A 23,738-nucleotide genomic window follows, 5' to 3' on the forward strand; every position below is an offset into this window, starting at 1 on the left:
GCTGCTAGAAGAAACGTGGCTTGCTCAGACTTGCTCACTAACACGTGGTTTCCAAAGTATCTTTGAGCTTACAATATGCTTTCGTTTTCACAGAAAAATCAATTGTGGCCACACTGTCCTGTTCCTCTCCCACTCAGTTTGAAGATCCAGGTCTCTGTGCTTATGACTTAGGGAGGTTTGTCTGCAAATTCTCCTCTCCAACCAGTTGCAGTATATTGCTAATATTTTTTCCCCAGCCTCAGCCCATCACAAGTTATTTTCTCAGGACTCCCAAGAAATTCAAATGCTTTAGTTCTGAAAGCAACCTTGTTAAGAAGGCAATGTTGCAGCAGGTCTTCCAGTGGCAAGCACAGAAATAGCTCCAGTTTGTTCACTGATAAACTGCCCTAGAAAAAGGTTAACTCCTTTGATACCCTGGGTGGACAGTGCCAAAAAAAGAGCCATCTGCCACTTCTTGTGTTGCTTTTCCTCTTCTAAGTCATGTGCAGGCACAACAAAGCCCTGGGAGCAATTTCTGCCTGCCAATCCTTATGTTCTGCTGCAGAGGCTTCTGTGCCATCACCTGCAAAGTCTGTGAGAACAGTTTTGCTTTCAGAGCCTTCGTGGTCAGATTCAACTACTGCTTCTGCCTTTACACAAAAACATGTGCATGCATTCACCAGGGAACAGGCTCTCTTCTCGAAAACACACACAGATGTATAAACCAGAAAACATGGCTGAGAAGCAATCAGATCAGTTTAAGCTTCCAGTGAAACACCATGCTCCAAATTGTTGTTTTGAGTAAAAGAACACCTTTCTTTTCTCTTCTTTTTGGTGAGTGTGCTGTCCTTGTGTTTTTTCCAACATAGGTATTTAATTTACCACAGTAGTATTTGCAAATCTCTGAAGCTGCCACTCAGGATCAGAAGTACACACTGTAAGATCTCCCTGCCTTTCGACATTATGCAGACAGCACCTGACCAGCTCTGAACAGGCACAGCATCCTTGAAGCCTCTCTGAGCATCCACTATGTCTTGGTGAGATTCCTCTTCCACAGGCAGTGCTCTGTCACAGACAAGCATCCAGGTAACCAGACACCAACTGGTTTCAGAAATCCTCCAGTCAGAAAAGCTACAGACAGGATTAGGTCATAAATGTAGTGCAGAATGCCAACTAATTCATCTGCAATTACTGAACGATGGTTATTCTCAAATGTATACAGACAAACACTGAATTTCACATTCTGCCAGCTACCTTTGCTAAAAAATCATCTGCTCCTTCATAGAGCTCATAAGTCATCTTCGTTTCGTCCCACTCTGTTTCTGTCACCCTCAAAGGACAGCAGAAATGATGAATATGCAAAAACTCAATGCCTCTTTCTAGTAAATTTGTCTGGGCATCCAGCTCTTTGTTTTTCTTTTTCCCTTCCTTTTTTCCTTTGTGGTCTGTTGCTATGCTCCACAAATGAGATCTAATGCCGCTGCCATGACTACAGAGCTTTTCAGGGGCTCTTAAAAGCAAGCAGCAAGGTTGCTGACATGCTCTTTAGAGGAAGACACAGAGCTGTTTCAGACAGACTTCAAAAATCTGACATCACCTGCCAATTCAGTTTTGGTGAATTTGGTGATTCGTGGTCCTGCAAAGCTTCTACGGTAGATTCCTGTTTCTTTTCTGTACTGAGCACACAGGTGTTGCAGTGCAGGTGCAGGAAATACAACAATTTTATCTTCCATCCTGTGTTACGTCATCTTTCATTATGGAAGCCACAAAAAGGCAAGGCAGCTCAAAGGAGATGAATGAACAGTTTATTGCTGTTTGGATGCACATCACAGGGAGAAAGGGAAATGCAGCTCTCCGTGGCTTTGTAAATCCCAGTGGCCAATTAGTGGATGCTACTGTTATCCAAGCAGTTTCCATTGTGGGAAGTTTTGAAAATTAGGCAATCATCTCAGGACTCTTATTTCATGGCTCTATAAATGCTGCTCAAGAATGGGTGAAATCCTGAATCATGCAAGATTAACACCATGTAGAAGCACAACATATTTGTTCCAATGTGTCTTACAGTAACCATCAAGAGATCTCTGGAGAAATACTCTCAAGAAGATACGACCCCAGCCACGCGTACAGCAAGTCTGCATTGGGAGCCTCTGTGGAATGCATACAGAGCATTCCTGGACCTACTGCTCTGCCTAAATTCATTGGCTCTAAGGATAGCTGGAGCTATCAATACACATTTCTACACGTTTGCAAAAATTACTGTAAATACTGCAGAAGTCAACTGTTTCAAATAAAAAGTCTCCACAAGATTAGAAAAAGAATTACAATTTTGAAACAGGTTATGAAGAGCAAAGGCTAACAGGCATGAAGTCGGGCAGGAAGTAAAATTATTTGACTAAAATGAAGTCTCCACTAATACGGCAAATGTAACAGCTACAGCTTCTGCTGTAATGCTGTAATGATACCATTAACACATAGCCAGGAATAGCAAAAGTCATTTGAGATCTTTTTGGTACCGTTACCAAAAAAAAAATGCTTTTTCCTTTATCCCAGCTATCTTCACATCTGCGGCGTGTGTAGCTAATTTAAATGGTTGACAACAAAGAATTCAGAAGATCCCAAGCCCCTGATGACAAATTTACCAACAGAGCCATTTTGGAGCAACCACTTCAGGCTTCACCACGCTCTGATGCAGAGTCCTGATCTCAGCCAGAGCCAGGAATGTGTCTCCAGTGCAGTGCAATGCCTCTGCTTACCCTTCTTGGAGCTGTTCGTTCCCAGACTCCTCAGCCACAAGGATCTCGTACTCTTCAGCAGCATACCTGTCCCAGTCAGAAGGTTCAGGGCCATCATTTTCGAAGTCCTGAAGAGAGCAGACAGTCAAGCACACCATGTCTGCAACTCTTTACAACTACGTTTACAATGGGTCTCATGTTCTTAACTCCATGCACATGTGAACAGCCAGCTCTAGGAATAGTCATCGACAGTATCGAAACAGTCAAAAAATGTGTTAATTGAAAGACTCACAATTACCTTAAACTCACATCTGCATATTATGAAACACACAGACTACACGTAGACTACAAAACTCTGTGTGTGACCTGATCTGCCAACAAATCAGTCCCCCTCCACTTCAGAAATGCTGAATAACTACTGGCAACCCTGCCCATGGCAGGGGTGTTGGAACTGGATGACCTCAAAGGTCCATTCCAACCCAAGTTGGAATTCTACAGTAACTTCTGCGTATTTTCTTTGCTCTAGTTCACAAAGCCATGCATCTTCACAGTTTGCAATTGGTTAAAAGACTTAATTTGAAATCCTTAATCGGCAATTATAGCTGACCTTAACAGTTAGCTAAGGGGGAAAGTTTGAAAGGTTACAAAATAACATCTCTATAAACAGTTACCTCTCTGCCATTTAGTAAATAAGCCAAGGGAAGACAGGAGCAGGCAGGTGGGGCCAGGGAGTATAATTTAGGATGATCCTTAAAAAATAAAAACAGAAACCTAGAACATTAAATAGGGTGGTTCTGGATTTGGATATACTTAAGCCTAGAAGCACAGAACTACAAAGTTCCTCATACAGGTTATGCAGGAACCAGCTGAGAAGGAACCAGAGTTGATTTTGGCATCCCCACCACTTTACTATACTTTTGACTGCATAAAAGCCTTCTGGGAGATAGTTTTTAAGCTATAGTCACATCCGTTTTCAGTGGATATGCAAGGGGAACCAGAGGTGAGGGACTTCACACCAACAACTGACAGAGCTCAGGTGCCAGAACACCCTACAGCTAGTGTAACAAGAAATTACAGAAGTGACAACCTTTTCTATGTTTTCTGTCTGGAGAGAGGATGGTGAATGCTGCCAGACACAACCTGATGAATCACTGGCAACTCAGCAGGTGTAGGTCATTCTCTCTACAATCACACACTGCACCACCAGTGCTGGTGCAGTAGGATCAGCTAAGGCAATCACATCATAGAATAGTGGAATGGTTTGGGTTCGAAGGTATCCAAGACATCTCCCAGTTTCTGGTCACTTCTGGGTCTGTTGTGAGGTCTGACCAGGGAGTTCAAAGTTACATGCTGAAAATCTCAAGGTCAGAATATTCACAAACTCTTTAGGCAACCTGTTCCACTGTTTGACTGCCCTAAGTATGAAAAAGGTTTCTTTATATTCAGTTGGATTTTTCCTTCATCCAGTTTAATTCCAAAGGCCTGTATTTAGAAATAAAAGTGATTTATACCTTTTGCACTGCAAAGGGATCTCTCTGTTCATTGTCCAGGTATTTCTCTAAATTGAAGAATGTGTTATAGAACACATGAGCCATTCTGCATCTCTTCAAGTCTCGCAGGGTTACTCGTCCTGCAGAAACAAAACAAACAAAAACCCCACATGATACTGTGCTATTAAGCTTTTCCTTAGTGAGAAACCGGACCTGTTGTGGTCAGTTTTAAGGAAGTCTTGTTGCACTACTATGCTACAATATTGCAAAATCTCTTCCCAATCCTGACAAGAATATAAATTATTCAGTAAATTGGTGTGTATTAGTTCTCAATTGCACACACATCTGGAGGTAATATGGAGGTCTTCCATATTTATGTGAAATGTGAAAGAATGTGAAGGGGGATGGTAGTTTCACATCTAGGCCATCAGTATGTTCCACAGCTGGACTATACAAGACTTGCTGCTCCAGTGCCAGCAAGTTAATTCACAAGGTCTTTCAAGTTTTTCAGACTTCTTTATGTATAACATTATGCTGCAACAGCCATAATGTTACTGTTACTTTGTACAGTAATGCCAGCCGTGTGATTCTAACACAAGACTCTACCCACAAGTGGGTTTCAGGGTAACATTACTTTCTCGATCCACCACAGATCAAAGAGCATGGAAGCCCCATTAAACAGAACTTACCTTCTCTCTCTGGCTTAACAAGATCGAGCATCTGACACAGCAAGTCCTGAAATGGCAGTGGTTCTATGCCCATCACTTCCATCCGTTCGCACTGCTCCTCATAAAAGTATTCCAGTTCATACATGGAGAGCACCCCATCCCCATCCAGGTCCATGCAGCGAAACCAGTATTCAATGCTAGAAAAACAGACAGGATTAGCGAAAGTACAGTGACTGCATTAGAGAATCTCTACAGCACAGATTGCAGCAATGCGCATTCCCCTTCCCCAGTTCTGTAATGCTCCTCTTTGCCCAAAGGCTGGCATAAATCTAGGAACAAAAATAACCTTTGTGAAGGATTAGGGCACAGGCCAAGGCTCATGAGTGTCACCTGATAGTTCTCTTTTTGGTGACTTGTAAGCACAGCCACCTTCACGAGGTGTTTCACCAGGTAGCTCTAGCAAGTGCCCAGTGTGCACTGCCAACTGTCTCACACAGGCTGTGGTGCTCCTGCCCCATTCAGCATCAGAAGTTAGGCAGATACAACCAACTCTGAACCCAGGACACCGGCTGTCCCATACTCTTTTATATAAAAGGCAGTGCTTTAAGGCAGCTACACTCTATATCCTACCTTCCCCTCTAGATAGTCCAACCATGGATTTGAGTTCTTTTTCTCATCTTTACTCAGAGAATTCCTTGCCCTAATAACTGCATGCAGATCCAGTTCTGCTCTGCACAGTAGTCTCCCACTGGCTGCACAAACCAGGCAGGTGGGTAGGTTTTACTAAGTGACACAGTCTCCCTACAGACTCTTCTTAGGAACTTGCTACATGCATAAAGGGAACCTTCCTACCAGTTGCAAACATCTCATGGGTTTACCCCAGAGCCAGAGGTAGGCCAGGAAAAGTGACTGCAGCCCCTGCTATTGCTACCACTGACCCCCCACTGAAGTGCACCCCAGCCCTCACAGCATGGTTGAGATATCAGTTCACATGGCCACAAAGCTGCAGCCACGTGAGCTGAACTCTGCCCACTACACAGGAGCTCAGTGCTGACAGATGGTATCTACAGCTGCCTCTATAAAAAGGGCCAGGGACCGCCCTTGTGAGAAGCCATCATCTGGTCTGCAGTCAATGAGATCAAGACCTATAGGGAAGTATGATGGAGACAAAGGGGGAAAACAAACAAATTCAGTTTTTATGCAGCTCACTATTGCTCTCCAAGCAGTTCCTCACAGTGGTAAAATCGCACTAACCTCATGAGCATGGGGGAACCAAAGTGACTGATGGTTACCCAGGACACTTAACATTAAAAGGAAACTCTCCTTCTACGCAATTTCTCCTCAAGATAGGAAAATTATTCGACCAAGTACTGACAGTAAGTTGTCTTCTTCCTAATAATCATGGAAACTCAAGCTGCTGTCTGTTTGAGAAAGCAATAAGTCACAGAAGTTTCTAAAATCCTATCTGCTCATCTTAGTATTTTACTAGGACACAGACATCAGTCAAACCTTGTAGCATTTCTTTTGTCTTCCTCTGAAATCAGCAGCCACACAAAATCAGCATAACTCATGCGGCCTTCCTTCTGAACTTCATTTCCTCTGAAAAAACAGAAAAAACAGGCTTCTTAGTACTCAGAATGTTATCAACACAGTTTTTAAGAAGCCCCAAATCACTTGTAAAAGAAAATGGAAACATGATTGCCCACTTAGCCTGTACTCCCTGCACTTCCTACCAACAATCCTCCTGCCCTTTCTCCCAAGCACAATGCTTGCTGCCTGGCTGTCACCACAAAGCTGAGGCTCACCTGCCAAGTATCCTCACACAGCAGCTGATGGGCTGTGCTATTTTTCTGAGGCTTTGCACCAATGCTGTCCAGCTATCCCTGTGCCACTGTTGGACAAAAATACAGCGTCTGCACGCTCCCACCGGCTATGCCAGTTATAAAATATTTTCTACTATGTGTTCTACAAAGATGTATTTAAGTGATCATCCTACTGGATTTTTTATTTACTTTCTAAAGATATCTAAAAGTGCCACTCAATTTTCAAGCAGCTTCAACTGAAGCATCATGTTGGAAGCCATACTCTCAAGAATTCCCACTGATCTTGAATTTCTAATCAGCCTGACAGAAATTCACTTCCATTCCCAGTCAGCATGCTATTCCTCACCTCACCACAGCACCGCTGAATATTCGCTCAATAATCCTGCTTGATAGAGCTGGAACAAAGAAAATAGACAAAATGAAGCAACAGGTCACCAGAATAATGACATTCAGTTATTTAAAGTGAACTCACACCAAGTGATTTCCCATTGCTAAAACAAAGCTCTACCACACTGCCTGTCTAGATACTTCACTGGTCTCTGTTTAGCAGCACTTAGCGAAAAACAAAGATATGCCTGCCTTTGTATCCTACACCATTACTTCCTCTCAACTATGGCCACCACGTGTGATCTGGATTCTTGCAGTACATCTTCCAGTATGGGAAGTATTACCCCTAGTTTGCTGCAGTAGGACTAATAGAAGGAGACTACTTCAACATGTACTGCAAAATTACTTCAGCTGTCAAGCAAAAATCACATATCAAATCCATACAAAAACATTTTAAGCAATGCACAAAGTGTTGCAATCCCCTGCTTCAGAGAAGCACAATGAAAAACAAGCATTATTTCAAGCGAGTTGAAGGGCTTTGCCAACCAGGAAAAGTGTGGGGCTGGTTGCTATAGTACAGAAGCAACCAAGCAATAAGTATCACTCTTCAGCAGGACTTTCACACTAACCTCACACTCCAGACCACTGAGACACTTTCTTTAGACCTGCTGCTGCACCACTGTTCTGAAAACATCTCCCCTTCACCCTGCCCACAGCACTCCTTCTCTCTTCAGCACCCCAGCACTCCGTGCTCTCAAGCTTCCTGTGTAAGAGGTGCTCCACTCCCACACTCTACCCTTCCCAAAAGGACCTACTCACCTATAGAATCTAGTTAGGCACTCCTTATCCTCAACCCATCCAGGCCTCTCAGCAACCTCCTGACCTGCTATGACTGCCAGAACCCCCATGACCTTCCCGTAAACACTTCCACCCCAAGGACATGGGCCACCACAATACACACAGACCTACAGCGTTGTCAGTCCACACTCCCTTCTTTCCTTCTCACTTCAGCCCTCCAGGATCTTGGCCCCTATGAAATATGGTGTCCCCTCCAGATCTCCAGCAATTCCTGACAATTTGTGATACCTCCAGACCCCTGTAACTCTATGCATTGGAGTTCACCTTTCACCTCTCCCACTACCTCCAAGTCACATCTTGTGTCTAAATATCCCATTTCTCCAAGCCTAATTCTCTATCCTAAAACTACTTTCCTAAAAAGTGTGGCAAACACATCAAAGAGTTCAAGGCAGCTTTATCTTCAAAGTTAAAACATGCTGGTGAATAGCTCAAGCCCTTGTCCAAGACACTTAGTCAGGAATCCCAAATGTAAGTGCATGGGCATATCATGCTCCAAGAACACAGATAATCTTAAACACAGCCCATCTGACTGGGTGCCTCCACCCAGCCCAGCGAACAAACATACAGAACAACTCACACATACAGTGACTGTTTTCTAGCACGCCTTCTCAGCCTTCCAGAACTTGCAGAGCAAGGACTTCCTGAGCCAGAGGAATTACTTTTGCATTATTCACCCCTTCAAGGATTTTTATTCCATTAATTTATCTATGGCACTTGAGCCTTTGAAAATTTTTAGGATCTGCTCAACTTGTGGCAAAGTGTTCCAGAATGAACTCAAAAGATAATCCCCAGATTGCATTTGCAAACCAAAATTCATCAACCTTTGCTGGACTCTGAAACTTCTCTCATCCAACAAGATTGCAATTTGGCAATCTTTAAAGTTCAGAGAGGCTTGGCCTTCTTGTTCATACTTCAACTACCTGCAAAACCCTCAACAAAAAAAGAGCTAGTTTGAAAGCATTATTAGCTTGTCCTTCTGGCAGCAATCCACTGAATCTACTCATGAGGAAAACAGCATCTGCTGCGTTCTCCGTGTCTAAGCCCTTACAAGTAAGTCTGTAAATCAGCATTTGTTTATGAGATGGATGCCTCCATTTAAGTTTTTTTGAGGCGTCAAATTAACTAAATTAAAGCTAGGCTTTACTTTTTATTGGGAGCATTCTGTTTTCAGCAACCACTTTCCTCCCACCATAGCTTGCAGGCAGCATACCTTGATCACTGTACCTAGCCAGGTCCTTCTGGCTGATATAAAGGTCATGGTCAGTGTCCAGCTCCCAGAATTTACAGTATATAACATAGAAGTGCTCATAGGAGAAATAATCTGTGATCTGATTTATGTCATCCTCTTCTTCCAAGAGAGCAAGAGTCTGAAACAGTACAAATAAAGAGGGAAGTTAAACCTAGACAAAGAAGCAATTTAACAGCTCGAGTCCTCCAACCTCTATAGAAGCTGGGCAAACACAGCTCTGAGAGCTAATCCAAAACGTAGCCCTTCCTCACTGTAGGAAATTGTTCTTGCATTTGATATTTAACAGGCAGTTATAAAACATCTGGCTTGAACATCTTGGTTAGCATATGTGCACAATACTTTTGCCAATCCCGTAAACAATTCCTGTTAATTTTCAGCCATAGCGAAGAGTCATGCAGAAGAACAAGACAACTGCTGTCTCAGCTGGGATCCATTAGTTGTGAACCATCTCTGACCTGTACCAGAGGCTCCTAGAGCCATTTACCACAGCAAATGCACAGGAACTGAGCTGTATCTTGACACTGCACTTGCTTGGCTCCTGAAGCATAAAATCAACCCTTACTCCAGACTCACGCCTGGACTGGGGAAGGATCGATCCCAGGCAAATTAAACCAATCACATTGATTTTCCTGGCCTGCTGCTGACAGAAATCAGTCTAGTTTAACTGGATGGCTTGGGCAGATTTTCAGCCATAATTTCTGTTACCATATCCCATTTTGAAACATTTAGCAATTGTTTTATTTCCATTTTATGCCTTCCTCTGTCTTTTCCTCCCGTGGCAGAAGGTATCTCACCTTTAATCCCCACCTGCCTTTCCCTGAGCGCTGCAGCCAGAGGACAGCAGATAGCCTTCTCAATACAATGAATCAAATCAAACGAGCTACGGGTCTTATCCTCCTCTGCCCTCACAAACCCTCAGAAGGAAGGACAGTCAAAGAGCTGTGTCCCTGAGACAGCAGGCCTAGTGGCAGTGGCCAGTGAACACCGATAGTTCACTCTCCTCTCTTCATTATCTCTATATCCTAGGAAGCTAATTGAGCCAGCACAAAACTCTCACATCCCATTAACCATCACATTCAGTAAAATTTCAGACAGGAACAACAGAGCAGCAAACCTACCAAACTATTCTGATTTTCTGACATTAAAGTCACCTAGGACTTAAGACATGTCTGAACAATCACTCACTAGCTTCTTAGGTCTCTTCGTGCCTTTGCAGACTATGAACACTCGAGGAGGTTTTTCAAGAACTTTTTTTTTTTTTTAAATAGCTCATGTCAGAGTATGCCATTTACACATACAGCAAAAAGCTGTCTAAGCAAGTCACGGTCCCCAAGCTGAACTTCCCTGCTGCAGAAGATGAAAATCAGAGTAGCTACGCAAGAAGAAAGAGATGAACATATTAAGAGAGAAAATGAGTGAACAAAGATGTAGTATAAGTTGGAAGGATTTACTAACAGCAGACGGTAGGGAGGAAAGCTTGGTCTGGCATGAGAAGGAGCACTGATTATTAGCTGACGTGACAAGTAGGGCAGAAGAATCTGAAAGGAGGAGTATGTTTCATGCTTGAGGCTTTTGAGAAAGTACATTACATCTAGACAGTGGGATGCAGCAGGGAAATCTCACTGCATTAACTGATTTACCACCTCGACCTTTCAGTCTAAAGGCTTCTGGCTTTTTAGGCTGGGATGGAATCAAGCAGCCTTAGACAGTCTTAATCTGGTGCTCTTTTGGGTAAATTATACAACAAACAGAGATCTTCATCCCAAAACACCCACCCACCATTCCCTCCTCTGATGTATCACAGGAATTGTAACAAGTGCTAAACTCAACAGCTTTTCTGGAGTTTACTGCACAATTAGAAATCAGTACAAACTAGGTGATGCATCCTGAGATGCTCTGTCTTGCAATTGCACGCTGCAGTGTGCCTGTCCTGCTGGCAGAGGACTGATTGCCAGCTGAGTCAAGAAATTGGCTGTGCTACTCACCACATATCATAGTCCATCCACCAGCTATTCTTGGCTTCTTAGTGAGCCACTTAACATAGATAAACTGTGTCTCCTGCTTTCCTTTCACTTTAGCTAGATTAGGAGCTAAGAGCCAAACTGCCAGATGCTGTTTCAGAGTTTTGAAAGTACCCCTTCAACTTCTACCCGCTGCAATCTTGGCTGCTCTGGTCCTTGGTCTTGTCTTATCTTGACTCTGAAATACCTCCTTCACCAGTTCTGCCCCTATCCTGGCATTAAGCTGGGCACTGAGTTTGCCTTACTACAACCTCGCTGAATAGTACACAGGAATAAAGGAATCAATGCATTCTATATCCCATTCAGGTAGAAACCAACATACTTGCAAGAAGTTGCTTTTCCTCAGCTCTGTTAGGGTGATCTTCCCAGACCAGGATCGATTGACTGTGTAGAATATCCTTTGTATAACCTGCAAGACAAACAACTTTCATTAAACCAACTCCCTGAAACAATCAGTTAGGGAGCTGAAATGGAGTAGCTTAATTTGGATTATTCACTCATCCCAAGGAGACTTCTTACTGAAAACTTTCTGTTGTGGTTGTTAATACTATTATTCTTAATTACTTTGGAGTCTGAAAGTAACATTTGTTTCTGAAACAGTATTGTTCATTTCCACTCTGCAGCTATTTTCACAGTTCTTAATTAATCTTTGAACATGTATTATTTAAGTAATACATTCACAGTGCTGACAAATCACTCTGAACATTTTTCAGGCTTCAGGCACTGCAGCTTGCAAGGACCTCAACTGATAGTGTTCTGCACTTGTGAAAAAAGAAATCAGGGCTGTAGAAGAGGAAATAGGACATGCAAATGAAATCCACAGGTGTTGTCTGACCGATTGTGTCTGTAACAATACCTCACCTTCTTGGTGGCTCCACTAAAAATAATCGATAGAGATTATCTGTCTGCATTTGTCTTAGGGATGTTTTTACATCATTCATCTCCTTCACTGTTTCTCATAAAAGGGATTAAAGAGTATGGTGGGGAAAGCACACAATTCTGAGAATCTATGAGGAGCAGTAAACAGTGTGAGAATGAGTGCTCACAAGTACCTAAAAAAGCAGGCTGAACTATTTATTCCTAGTTCACTCCTTCTTAGCACATCAAGGACAGAGAAAATGCAAGTGTGTGATCAAGAGCATGCAAGAATAAACTTGACAACATGAACAAGAATAAATATCACTAACATGACATGAGAACATGAGAAACTAGAAATGTAATTAATGACTATCAGTACTGAAGCCTATAGAGTATAATCCTTGTAAATGAAATCTAACACAAACTGTTATGTCTCTGACACGTTGACATATTAGCCTAGGATTTTGGTAAGTCTTAATAGAACATGCTACTCCAACATAAAAGCTAACTTCACAAAACATGGGTATTGTAAGGATACAGATAAGACTGTGATGGGTCACTCTGAGCCCAAAGCAGAGCTGCAAGTGGGCAAGGACCATTTAAGGACCATGCTTTGACTCAGACACACAAGGGCAGGCTTCTCAGTCCAGAACAGATTTGGAAACAAGTATGAGATCATTGCTAACACTCTGCTTTGGATACAAAGAACAGTGAGACAATAAATGCTGATGAGTCCAGATAGTTTAGGGAGCAACAAGAATGATTTGAGGACTCAGAATTTACCCCCAAAAGAGAGAATAGTCAACTCAGCTTACCATGATATCTACTGGTGACTATCCTACTCCTTAGAAGCCTACAGGGGGACATGCAGAACAGCAGAAGGACTTTTTGTCTCTCAAAGTAGATATCTAGAGGATTTTATTTATTTATTTTTTAAATAAACACTGCCAGTTATTAACCACTGGGACAACCTGCAGCTACACTGTGGGTTCTTTACCACTCCAAACATCAATCACAGATTTTTTTTTTTTTTTTTGAAGTTGTGCATTAATTCTATCAAAAAGAAAATTTATCCTAATTATAGCAATCACTGAGCAATGTTCTGTGGTCTGTGTAATGCCAGAGGTCAGCCCAGGGAATTATAATGGTCTTTTCTGGTCTTAAACAATTCAAAGCTGTGTCTTCCTTCTTCAATGTTGCTGGCAACTATTGCCATTCTGGACTATTTTTTAATTTTGTTTGGGCTTTGCTTCCAGGTTTTGCTAGCCAGTTCAGAGAACTTCAGCTGAAGTGTCTCACCTCACACATGATCCATTACCACACCTGTCAACTCTAGCAATTCACAGATACAGCTTTTACAGATTCCAAGGACATAAACAAAAATCTCAGGATAGAAAAAGAAGCCCTAGCTAGCAGTCTTTTTCTTTTCCTCCGCCTGCTGGGTAATAGCAGACAGCAAAATATCTCCCTTAGTGACTCAAAGAAACCATTCCTCTGTCAGATCATATTGATAAGGATGTACCCTCTGCTCCCCTCTCATCAGCTGTAAAAATAAGGCGTACAGGGGAAAGATGGAATCTCTCTTCACCTCCTCTCTACTGTATCCAGTCACTCAGTGCAGGCTTTATTATTCAAACAATGGTAGTTTTGGTGAGTAGTAAACTGCAAGTACACACACACACACACACACAGTGTCTACACTTCTCTCTTTTCCAGCTTACAAAGACAAGGCTGTCAAAAAAAGCATTTGGGAAATACTGTAGGAGATTATAATAAAGCTGACATGATTTGCAACATTCAAACAGCCAGTGTCTACTGTGATAGAAAATTAACTCCTGTGGTCTGCCTGCTTTATGTTTCTGAGTTAGAGCACCTGCTGCATGATTACATCTGCGCTGTAAGCTTAGAAACCAAGTAAGTAACTGGCCTCAGGCCCAAGCTGCTACATGCACTTCTACTCAGCAGCTACATCCTTGTACGCTGTGACTCTGGCTCCCTTCTTCCTGGCACGGAAGTCTGTTTATTCTGAATTGAGTACATGAGCCTTTGGAAGGGGGAAGCTCCTTCCTTATTTGCCCAATACTATCATGTAAAGTATCTCCAGGTCCAAAACCATTGATGGGTTAGTTCCAGATCTTTTCCCAATATCCCCATAAAAGAAAAACAACACAATTTTGGGGAGGGGTGGGGAGGGACAAACAAACACACAAAAAAACCCCAAATCTTTATTAAATCCTGTAGGCCATCTTCACTTTCCACATTCACATGAGTAATAAGCTGAACGTTTTTTTTCACCAAGCAGTAAGTTTTGATAAGTTGTTTTCAGTTGACTCAGATTTTTAACAACAGCATGCACTGCTAACAGTGAGCTTTCTTTGCACATTCTGGAAGAAGTGATGTTAAATGTCTCATGATATTCTGCATCCTCTTCATCGGTTTCAGGAGTCTACCTCTGTTAAAAGAAACAAGTAGTTTAGTATACTTTAGAAACAAACAGTTTGGCAATACAACAGGTCAAATACACTGATGCAGGTTACATAAAGGCTAGTGTATCCAAAAGGCACCTCTAAAAGGCATGGAAAGAAGTGAAAAATAATGAAACATGCAAACACATCCATTGTTAACTTACTCTCCAGGTGATTTCAACCAAGTGATGCCATATTCAATAATGAACACAAAAGCCAGTGTCTCTTTATGGCCCTGATCTGTAATACAAAAAATGAAATATAACTCTTGCTCTTGCAGCAGATATAGCACATCACTATAAATAAGTACAAGGTACTCTACCTTGAAGGGAATGAAAGTGTCCAGGCAGTCTCAAAATCCAAGGACAAAGCTGTTTCCTTCATTACCTCCTGGTGGAAATACTCAATTTCATGACATTAAAGATAGAAGTGCCAAATTATTCATGAATGGACATGTGAGAAATAGGAATTTCTGCTGTCAGAGAGGAGAGGCACTATTGCAGTGGGCCACGTATTGCTACTCCACATGGGACCAACCTGATCCAATAGACTTTGTGTCTGCTTAGGTCTAGGACTCTGCTCCAGCTCAGTGATCCAGCCAAGGCCAAACACAGAGCTCAGGAGGAATCTGTTTGTCAGAAGAGACACCCAAAACAGAGTTGTTCTGCAAGCACGAGAAGTCTGTGAAGGATGTCACAGCTTTGTAAGATTCGCTGCCACACAGTGTTCACTTCAAACACCAGCACCATCATTTCCTGGGTGCCAGAGAGAAAGCTTAGGAAGCCACCATTGTGAACAGGATTACACAGAGGGGTGTCTAAAGGCTCTCAGGCTGAAGTAAGAAAGCACAGAGGAGATGAGCAGAATCAAGAAGCATTGAGAAGTTTCACGTACACATGAAGGATCTTATTCTGTGCCCAAATTTGACTGTCACACAGGACATAGCTCATCCAGGTACAAGGGAAGTTGTAAGAAAATAAAAGGAAGGAAAGGATTTCTCTTTTTAGTAGTAGCCTAGATTTCAGTTATCTTGAAGTGCAGCTATGTCTCAAACCAGAACACACACAGCACCTGGTGTGGTCCAGAAATCACAGCAATTCATCCATTCACGAGCCTTCAAAATCACCTGGACATTTGTTATACCTACTCTGACCAGGTACTATGCTTAACATATCTGCTGTCTCGCTCTGCGGGGACTGAAGATGCTGATACTACATTGACATTTACCACCATAGTCAAGAGTGTTTAGACATTTGAAATTGTCTCTCGTTATACAGATTCACAAACACTGGATATGGCCGAAGCAGCAGTGTTCCTCTGCCATCTGCTCCTTACAAGAAAGGGATAAGTCTGTGCCTGCCAGTAATCTTCCAGCTGCCGATATGTGGTGCAGCAGGTCCCCACAGAGCCAATAAGAAAAGCCAATCAGAAAAGCTCTAAGCCCAGCTGAGATGAAGCTCTCCTCAGACTCATTTTTATCTGAGTTTATTATCATTGCAGAGATCAAACATTCCACATTTATATCTTTTATCCATATTCATACCCAACACAACACAGGCTTAAAATAAAAGTACAAACTTTTTCAGGTAAAGCACAAATCTAACTTCTGACTGCAGAGTGGGAACAAAGCTACAGATCTACCAGCAGTAGTCACAAAAAAATCAGTGATTCAGAAGGACTAGAGAGGCGTTCTGGCAAGTGAGATGCAGGAGAGTTGGACAGTGGTGCAATGGATGCCTTGTACCATGGAACAATCAGAGTCCCCACGCCTAAGTGACAGAAATCTTCAAATGGCCTCCCAGGCCACAGCAGCCCTGTAGTATTAGGGGTAACTTAGTAGCTCTCAAAGACCAAAGAAGGAGCACTCTTATTTTCCTCCAACATAATTAAAGGCCAAAATTGTTTTAAAGATTTGTTTAAGACCACAAAGAATCATTACTACCCTTGTGAGTGACCTCTTATACACAGATTGATTATTTTTTTGTTCTGAAGAAATTCTGAATGCAACTTCTTGCTAGCAATATAAAAACCATGTATTTTTGCAATAAATGAATGATCTGGGAATGGTGACAAATAACAAAATGAGGGCTGGTACAGCACTGTGACAGGAGATGGAACAAGCCAGCCTACCGTAGTAATATACCGGGAATGGAATTCTGGAGCATCCTTTAGGAACGTCAGACCAGGGTGCGTTTCTACCACATCCTGCAAGATAAGACCAAGTAAACTGAAACAGATTTCCTACTCCTTTTATTTAAAGTTCAGATGTTACTGGGTTTTGTTTTGTTTTTTACAAACCAATACTTTTGCTTACTTTTTCAGCATTAACAATAAAACTGAAATTACACCTTTTAATCTATGAAGTGAACCTTCTAGAAATACAAGTACAATACATTTTCTGGGCAATACGCACCTGTTGGGCCATATTGATTTACTTAAGGACAGAAAAACAAAGGAAGAGAGTTAGTGAGTGGATGAAAACTCATTTTTATTGAACGAGATACAAAATTAGTTAGTTGACCATGCAACCACCTCTTCTCCATAAACATTTTTTCCATTCTTTGAATACATTGATATTTGTTAGAGCTAAGTGTCAGTAATGAGTGTTCTGTGAAAGGCTAAGAAAGTTGCTTTTCACATCGTCCACAACAATGAAAATTCATGTGAACCTTAGAAAGCAGACAGACATCAGTGCTTTCCCAAAATTGACTTGAACTATACGTGGAGTTTTATAATGTCAGCTTTTTGTAAGTGAAATACTCACTCATGATGCCAAACCTACTAAAAAATGCATGACCAGACATATACAGAAATTGCTTAGATCTTGAATCAATCAGCTCAGACCTCTGTGTATCAGATTGTCTGTGTAATTTTACGTCTGACTCCTCTACTCTTTAAGAGGTGTTCAGAATTTTGCTGCTTATACCATGATGTGGCAAAGGGACAGAGCTGATACAGTGCCCTTAGGGGCACAATACGACCTGGTTTTGGCCAGTCTAACTTGATGTCTAATATGGTGGTGTCGTATGGTGTAATACTGCTAACATCTGGTTGAATGACAAACAAGACTGTACATGTCTTTGGATGAACCAGTAGCTAAGAAGACAGGAAAGGCAGTATGCCCAGTGGAGAAAAGGTGAAAAAGAACAGAAGAAAATTTATTGCAGTCCCAGTTAGGCTTGTTTGAGACACACAAACATCCAGCACAGAAAAAAAATCTTTCCCTAGCAAAGCATCTCTTCTGAGGTTTTGCAAAGAGGGCAACAAAGTGTGTTAAAACTAAGGACATTATGGAATAGCCTGGGAAAAAAAAAATTATCAACAGATGATAAGAGAAGCAGATAGCCCTGATTTACAGAGAAATTGTAGAAGAGCTAGATCTATCCAGAGTCTGCACAAATACTTTGTTTTCATAATTGCTCTGCTAAAAATATCACATCTGAATTGAAGGGAAAAAAAGAAATGAAATAAGATGCACAGACTTTGGCCTGCATACTAAGAAGAAATGAAAGCGTGACACAGACATTTTGCCTGAATATCGGAAAAAAAGCAGCAGTGGAACTTTGGTACTAACAGGTACAGAGATGCACACAGGCCAGTTGGAACTGCAAGGGGTTTTTTTGTACAGATATTTTATCTGATAGTCTGGCTAGACAAATTCAATTATAACTGTTCTCTAAAGTAACCCACCCAGACGCTGTTCAACCATAGGTCTGCATGTTTTTGGTAAACATTCAAAGACATGAGAATAAAGCAGTTAAAAAAAACAAACATTTCCCCCTCTCCCCATCAGTTCAGTGCTGAGTGCAGGTACCTGAAGCAGCGGGATGAAGTCCTCCTGCTCAAGGTAACCACAGCTGGGCTTTGCTACAAGGTAAGCAAATCTGGATGCGTCATCATGGCAGTTACGTAAGATCCTGTGAGAGAGATGAAAAGTTACTTCAACTGCTTTGCATCTCACTGACAATCACAAATCACAGCTAAATGATCAAGTGCCTTATCACACGTTATGCAATACATCTACAATATGCATTATGCAAAGTTGACCTCAATACTAGCACCATCTTCAGCATCTCCTGGCAGCACCAAGGTACTTCTGCTCAGTGGAGATTTTTTCACATCAACATTCCTGTGGTAGCAACATATTTCTTTCTGACGACTCCTATTTTGATTCGATGACATCTTAGTAAGAAACCTGACTTTGCAAAATGCTGCATGCTCAATGATCTCTTTTGAAGTCAACAGGACCAACTTAACGGTGCCATAACAGACCTGCATCCTAATTCAGCCTTTCACTACATTTCAATGTTTGAAGATACTGTGAAACTGCAGTGACTAAGTCTCAGACCTGAAAAATCACTCTCCAAAAGGAAAATGAGCATCCCTCATTAATTATGGCATGGCTGGCTGCCGTGCACAAGAAGTTATGAAGAACAAAATTGCACCAGAGTAAGTTTAAGTTGGATAGCAGGAAAAACTTCTTTACACAAAGGGTTGTTAAGCACTGGAATGGGCTCCCCAGGGAGGTGGTTGAGTCACCATCCCTGGATGTGTTTAAAAACCGTTTGGATGTGGTGCTCAGGGACATGATTTAGCAGAGAGTTGTTAGAGTTAGGGTACTATGGTTAGGTTGTGGTTGGACTTGATGATCTTTAAGGTCTTTTCCAACCTGAGCAACTTTATGATTCTATGATACTATGAAAGAACTAGTAGTGCTGAGAATTTAGAGAGACATGGAAATGTTGGAACACAGCACTGAAATGCCTCTAGTCTTCCTGCAGATATCACACTAACTGGCATGCCACTAATTTTGGTCTTACTGCTCTTTATCAAAAGCAGATTTTACCAAAAAAAAAAAAAAAAAAAAAAAAAAAAAAAAAAAAAGGTGGGGGAAACACCTTTTAAGTCTATCTGAGAAAACAAAAAAGGGAACTAGTGGCTGACAATCCATTCTGTTAGCTTCATGTTCACATCACACTGTCAATTAACAAATACATTCTGAATCAGCCGCACAAAAGAGGTGTTTTTTTTATTTTTAAATCACACACAAAGATGAACCCCAAAGCCATGTTTTAACACCAAACTAAAAGCTCCAATTTTCAGAAGCATCATACACACAGCAATTCCTATTGACTTCAAGTGAGATTGGTATGCACACAGCATTCTGAAAAGTCAGACCACTTACTAAGATGCTTAAAAATAGACTTAAGCCATTACACATTCCTGTTTTGAAATTAAGGTTGTGTTCATACAGTTGTAGTGCAGCTTTACAAAAAACACTACCTTTATTTCGAGTATCATGTTTCCAGAATTAATTGTTACAACTGTTACAACTGTCAGAAGGAAGGACAAAAAATAAAGTCTCTAGAGAGAAATCAAAGTGAAGAAAACATTTTTAAAACAACTTGGAAACGGTGTGGATTAAAGGAATACAGAAAAGAAGCACAACCACAGTTTGCAATAATCTGCAGGATGTGCAAATCAGTGGGAGCAAAAATGTGCTATCATACATAAGGGATTAATTTGGATTAGCTGGAGGAACTTCAAGAAGGAAAAAATGTTGCCCTTGTCAAGAACAACTTAGTGATCACAGTCATCCCAACATCCATGTAATTTTGCCAGGGTAACTCGGCTGTTTTGACAACATTGTCATAGGAAATATTTTGGAAACTCAGGATTAAAGACTATTTCAAGAATCTAAATCAAAAAGTAGAAGTATCTCTGGATAGGAGGCGGAGATGCTGTTCAAGTGTTTCACAAAGACTGAACTGCCCTGGAGAAAAAGATTAGGCAAGAGAAAGGTCTGTTCCACCTACCACCTCTAAGTCCAAGCATGATACATGCAAGAGCTTTCAATTTCAAAAAGAAGTTTTGACAGCGGTACGAGGAAACAATTACCAAAACCCACACAGTTATTACAGAGTGTGTGTGAAGAAGGTAACAACTATCAAAGCTGAGTTTGGCCTACTTGTACGCTTTTATTTCACATTCCTTCTTCCTGCCCTGCAACAGGCTACCTCCCCTCGTTCCCAAATCAGGCTCACTCAGCACACCAGTGCATCGACAAGGCCCCAGACAAACATATCCAGGAATCATTAACATTTAGCAGCTATCTTACAGTAGCTGACATTTCCAGGAGTCAAACAAAACAGCATGTTTAATCATCTATACAATTGATGTTAATTTTACTGATGTACATGGCATAGCATCAGTGTTCAGCAATTTATAGGAAAGGAAAAACAGATTTTTAAGCCATTGATTTTTTCTAAAAAAAGGGACAAAGCCTTCAAAAGAACGATAGAAGGAAAAGATTCTTCCAAGGCAAATTTACCTTTTTCTAGAAAAAGAACTTTGCATTTTCTATACTCACTTTCTCCACAAAGACACAAATGAGTGCACAGATACACATCCTGTCCTTTGTCCTCCTGATGCACTGAACATAGGTGCTTTCCAGTAGAGTGGGCAGCCACATATCTGCAATGAAACACAGGAACAAAGAGAAGTCACACTGAATTGTTTATGCACTGATATCACCTTGAGGACTTTCACATACAGGAACTGAAGCAGTAATGGCTTAGTCAAAAAGCTGTTTACTGTGTGCTAAGGTTCAGAATCCACCCTTATATGCCTTTGTAAGTAACTGAGAAATACATCCTGTCCGTCCAGAAATGGTCAGACTCTTCAGATCTGACTTTGACTAAACTACTCTGCCAAATGGGTGAATATAGGAACCTCCAAAGGACCATCCATGCCAGCTACCTCACAAACACACCTGAGGACAGGATAATCCATTTCCTATGAGCTAACTTCTCATTAACAGTAAGGGAACTTCAAGTCCAGTTACAAACCACAGAATGGTTTGGGTTAGAATGGGCCTCAAAGATCGTTTAATTCCAACATCCCTGCCATGGGCTGGAACACCTCAGACAATTAGCAATTGAATGTCTGAATGTGAAATGAGCAGCCACTCCAGCACTCATTCCCAGCACTGCTAAATCTCAGCAAGATAATAGAATATGAAAGCAGAAATGGAAAGCGGCCAATTCCAACAGGACTCTCTGACCACAACATTCTAATTAACCACTGCATTAGCATTTCTACCTGGGTAGCTTTCAGAATGGTAAAAAATAAACATGTTAGGATTAAGCCATTCTTCTGTCAGGTGACCGCATTTCCGCAGGTGCTCTGCTATTCCAAAGAAAAAATAACATTTATTTTCTGCAGTTTTCTTTGTGTAGCTGGCTCTCCTGCATTTCCTTTAGAGCCTCCAAACATGTACCATTCCCAACAGTCCCAGAGAACGGCAGCAAGCCACAGAACAACTGAACAACATAGAGCACATCCATTTAGAGATGGTTGCAGAGACCAAACAGAAAGGCAAAAGTCTCTTCTATGCAGCTCTCCTGCTTTTCCCAGATTGAATATGACAAGCTACACACAGTTAACTGTCTTGTCATAAAACCAATTTCAAAACTTATTTTGGTCAAGCTAAGAAATTATGTTTTCAGAGATGGCTTACAAGTGTAACACTCTAAAAACAAACCGAAGCTTGCCTCTTAGAAAACAAGCCCTCCCCTTGGACAGAACATCACTGCTCAATCTATAGTGCCACAGATGCACTCACACGCAGGACAAGCTGAACATATGAGGTGCATCTGACAACTGCCAGTCTTAGATTAGCATTACTAAAATCCACGATGGAAGAAGAGGAAAATAGAACAGCCCATCTGCATCGTGCTCCCACACAAGTGCTGTGTTTTGTTCTCTCAAGCCAAGAAATCATTAACAGACTGTAGCAACTCCAAGCCTGCTGACATTGTGGACATTAAACATATGCAACTCAGTGGAGTAGGGCTGACTAAGCATCTTCCTCTTCTGCTATGCCCAAGGTGGCATAGGTTGGAAATTCCTTTCCCAAGCAATGCTGTTGCAGTGTACATAGATCATGTCTAGATCAGTACGACAGCTAGCCACAGAGAAGGTAACCAGCACTATCTGAAGCCACAGAGGCACTTTACATTTCTGCTATCTTCTAAGCATAACTATGGACAAATAGAAAAACAAACACGTTTTTTATTTGCCAAAAAGTCTGGAAGAAGGATTTTGCAAATCCGAGTAAGATGGAGCATACACATCAGTCACGACAAACAGCAATCTTTTCCCACGGACAATTTAACTGAACTCGTTTTTGTTAATTATTTTCCTAATCTAAAAGGAAAAAAAAAAAAAATCAGAGCAAAAGAATTTTGGATTGTTTTTCACTAAAAAGAAAAAAATAAAAAGGTATTTTATTAGCTTTAGTTTCAGCCTTTCTTCCTTCCCAAGAAGTAAAGAAATCTAGAGAGGTTACCTTTGCAATTTTTCCCATTTCACAGATGTTGGCTTTCTCATCTTCAAACTCTGTGAAGGCTGCTTCAATCCTGGCAATGATCTCTTCATGATTAGTGCAGACGTTTGGAAGTCCTTTAGGGAAGTAGAAACGTGGAATGTTTGCGGACAAAGGGGTACTGCTGGTGGCTTTATTCACAGGCAGAGCACAAGGGCTAACCACTGAGTTCAAAGGGACTGGGGATGACGTTCCAGGTTTCTTCTCTTGCTTACTTTGAACCTGAAAATACAATGAATAAACGTTGTTTTTTTTTTTTGTAAACAGTGTGAAAAAGAAAAAAAATTTAAACCATCAGCTAAAGGGATAAAAATGTTTGACTTAAACAACAAATCTAAGAATCGTTGCAATATCAAACATTGGTCAAACACGTCACATCTAAGGCAGCTTCTACACAGTTTCTGTGCATTTTGTTTGTAGCTGTGGGTTATAACACACTGTTTAATCACAGGAGAAAATACTCTGCAATTCAGCAGTACCGTAGAACAAGGGCAATGCTTGCTGTTTCTTCTTATGCTGCTCACTGTGTTGCCAACCTGCCCCACAAACAGACATTCCAGTATCAGCAGTAGAACTCAGACATCGGATTTTCCAGGGATTAAAAAAAAACATTCCTTGCCCCCCCATGAACACATGCTCTCTTGAGAAAAGGCAATAGGACTGCCTACTGCACAATGGTTCAAATGTAAGAGCTATTATTAACGTAACAACATATGTGATAAGAGGCTAATAAGGAAATAGTCAAGTAAATACAGCTGCAACTTTCAGTTTATTTACTCTAAATAGTTCAAAACAGAATTGTTTTAGGATATAGTATCCAAGACTGAGTTTATTAAATACCAAAGAATGCTATGATGAACTGACTAAATTCCTTGCCTTAGT

General features: G+C 41.3%; 1 protein-coding gene across 1 annotated transcript in view; it reads right to left on the reverse strand.

Annotated features, from left to right (window-relative positions):
• Window positions 1-23,738, reverse strand: part of PPP2R3A (protein phosphatase 2 regulatory subunit B''alpha) — a 48,865-nt gene that overhangs the window by 663 nt on the left and 24,464 nt on the right. Inside the window, 11 exon segments of the mRNA XM_085232713.1 lie at window positions 2,733-2,839; window positions 4,223-4,341; window positions 4,891-5,066; window positions 6,379-6,468; window positions 7,039-7,087; window positions 9,088-9,244; window positions 11,470-11,556; window positions 16,601-16,675; window positions 18,285-18,387; window positions 20,841-20,944; window positions 22,821-23,078. Coding sequence (XP_085088839.1) covers window positions 2,733-2,839; window positions 4,223-4,341; window positions 4,891-5,066; window positions 6,379-6,468; window positions 7,039-7,087; window positions 9,088-9,244; window positions 11,470-11,556; window positions 16,601-16,675; window positions 18,285-18,387; window positions 20,841-20,944; window positions 22,821-23,078 — 1,325 coding nt within the window.

The sequence above is a fragment of the Meleagris gallopavo genome, chromosome 11 (assembly GCF_905368555.1).
Source record: "Meleagris gallopavo chromosome 11, MGAL_WU_HG_1.1, whole genome shotgun sequence".
Lineage (NCBI taxonomy): Eukaryota > Metazoa > Chordata > Aves > Galliformes > Phasianidae > Meleagris > Meleagris gallopavo.